Source organism: Antrostomus carolinensis, unplaced genomic scaffold, assembly GCF_000700745.2.
Source record: "Antrostomus carolinensis isolate BGI_N321 unplaced genomic scaffold, ASM70074v2 scaffold28266, whole genome shotgun sequence".
Classification (NCBI taxonomy): domain Eukaryota; kingdom Metazoa; phylum Chordata; class Aves; order Caprimulgiformes; family Caprimulgidae; genus Antrostomus; species Antrostomus carolinensis.
In genome coordinates, this window is record NW_010322965.1 from 1 (window position 1) to 1,564 (window position 1,564).

The following is a 1,564-nucleotide window of genomic DNA, read 5'->3' on the forward strand; positions in this document are numbered from 1 at the left end:
CCTCCCACCCAACCTGTACACCTATGCCCCTGTCCCCGCTCCATAAAAAGGTCTCCGGTAACAAACTCTTCGTTCCAGGCTTGGAGTAAAGGTGAGGTGCTGGAGGAGTAAAAAGGGATGTTGCTGCCTCAGTGGTCTTTGCTTGGGAGGGGAGAAGGTGGCAGGAGGGAGAGGGGACGTTAGCTGGTTCAAGTCCTTTGTAAGTCCATTTGGTTTGTCTGGAGGACTCCTAGGGTTATACCTGAGATGAAGACGTCTAGGGGACACTCCACAGCTCAATTAAAACGTGGTTGGTGTTTTGTGCCTAGAAGAGCCCTCGCAGCCAGGATCTGTCTGTCGTGCTCGCCCCGTGCAGCAAGAGAGCAGCATCCCTCCTCTGCTCGGCACGGGGCTATCTGAACCAACGCTCGGCTGGGGGTGATCCCTCATGTGTCAAGGATCTCGCTGGTGGGTGAAGGCTCATGGGGGATGCCCTGTGTGCTGTGGATAGTCTGGTTGTGGGAGAGGGAGTTCTGCTGGAGCTCCAGGGCGATGGCGTTCTGGGGGAACTCCTTCACCTGCCGCTTGTACTCAAGGAAGGTGCACGCCTTAGTGGCAATCGCAATGATGTTCTTGCCAATAAAGATGGTGGAGACCCTGCTGTCCTGGAATAAAACCATGTTGATGGCCCGGATGAAGATGGTGACAATGTTAATAGTGACCAGGCTGAGGACGGGGTAGAGCATCATTTTTTGTGGGGCAATGTGCTCCCCTTGCATGCTGATCTCACTGAGGGACACGCAAGGCAGGATAAGGAGGAGGATGTAGCAGTAGAAGAACATGAGCCCCTCTGCCCAGATGGGCAGGCCGGTCCTGTGCGGCTCCCACAGGTTGGCCTGGATGTCCAAAATATCCAGCAGGTCAAGGGCCACCCAGAAGAGACGCCCCCGCAAGTCCTCTTTCTTCCGAAAGGTCCGTATGTACTCCATGCTGTCCAAGGCCACCAGCACCAGGTAGAGCCCTGGCACACAGATGGAGAGGAGCAGGGTCAGGGCTTTCCTGGCCACTGTCTCCAGGTTCTTCTTGTCCGCTTTGTAATTCTGAAAGATGAAATACAGCTTGATCTCCAGCACGAAGATGTAGAGGAACCACAAGATCATGGCGTAGCCCCGCTTGGCCGTCTTCACCTCCGCCCCCACCCACACCGCCACGTAGCGCAGCACAATGAGGAAGCAGATGTCCCCCACCAGCACGATGATGCAGACACCGATCTTGCGGGGCCCCTGGTTCTGCTCCACCAGGTAGGCATCCATGAAGGCCATGCTGGTCATGATGACAATGGTGGTCAGACAGACGTGGCGCTTGTCGGGCGGTGGCAGCACCATGGTGAGATGAGCGGCCCTCCCTCTGCGCCGGCACTAAGGGAGCAGTCCTGCCGGTGGGACACAGGGGGACATCCGCAGCGAGCCCAGGAACCGAGGGCTGCCTGGTGCCCCAGCCCCAGGAAGAGGTCCCTGGAGCAGCAGCAGCTCAGCTGGCAGCCCCACTCTTGCGGAGCTGTGGGCTGTCCCTGCAGACCCTACCC

The 1,564-nt window shown here is 57.9% G+C and overlaps 1 protein-coding gene across 1 annotated transcript; it reads right to left on the reverse strand.

The window, feature by feature from the left end:
• Nucleotides 1–6: 6 nt before the first annotated feature.
• TMEM121 (transmembrane protein 121) lies at nucleotides 7–1,524 on the reverse strand. The gene has a single exon (XM_010170446.1). It carries the CDS (start codon nucleotides 1,362–1,364, stop codon nucleotides 426–428), a length of 939 nt encoding a protein of 312 aa, XP_010168748.1. The 5' UTR covers nucleotides 1,365–1,524; the 3' UTR covers nucleotides 7–425.
• Between the last annotated feature and the right edge of the window lie 40 nt (nucleotides 1,525–1,564).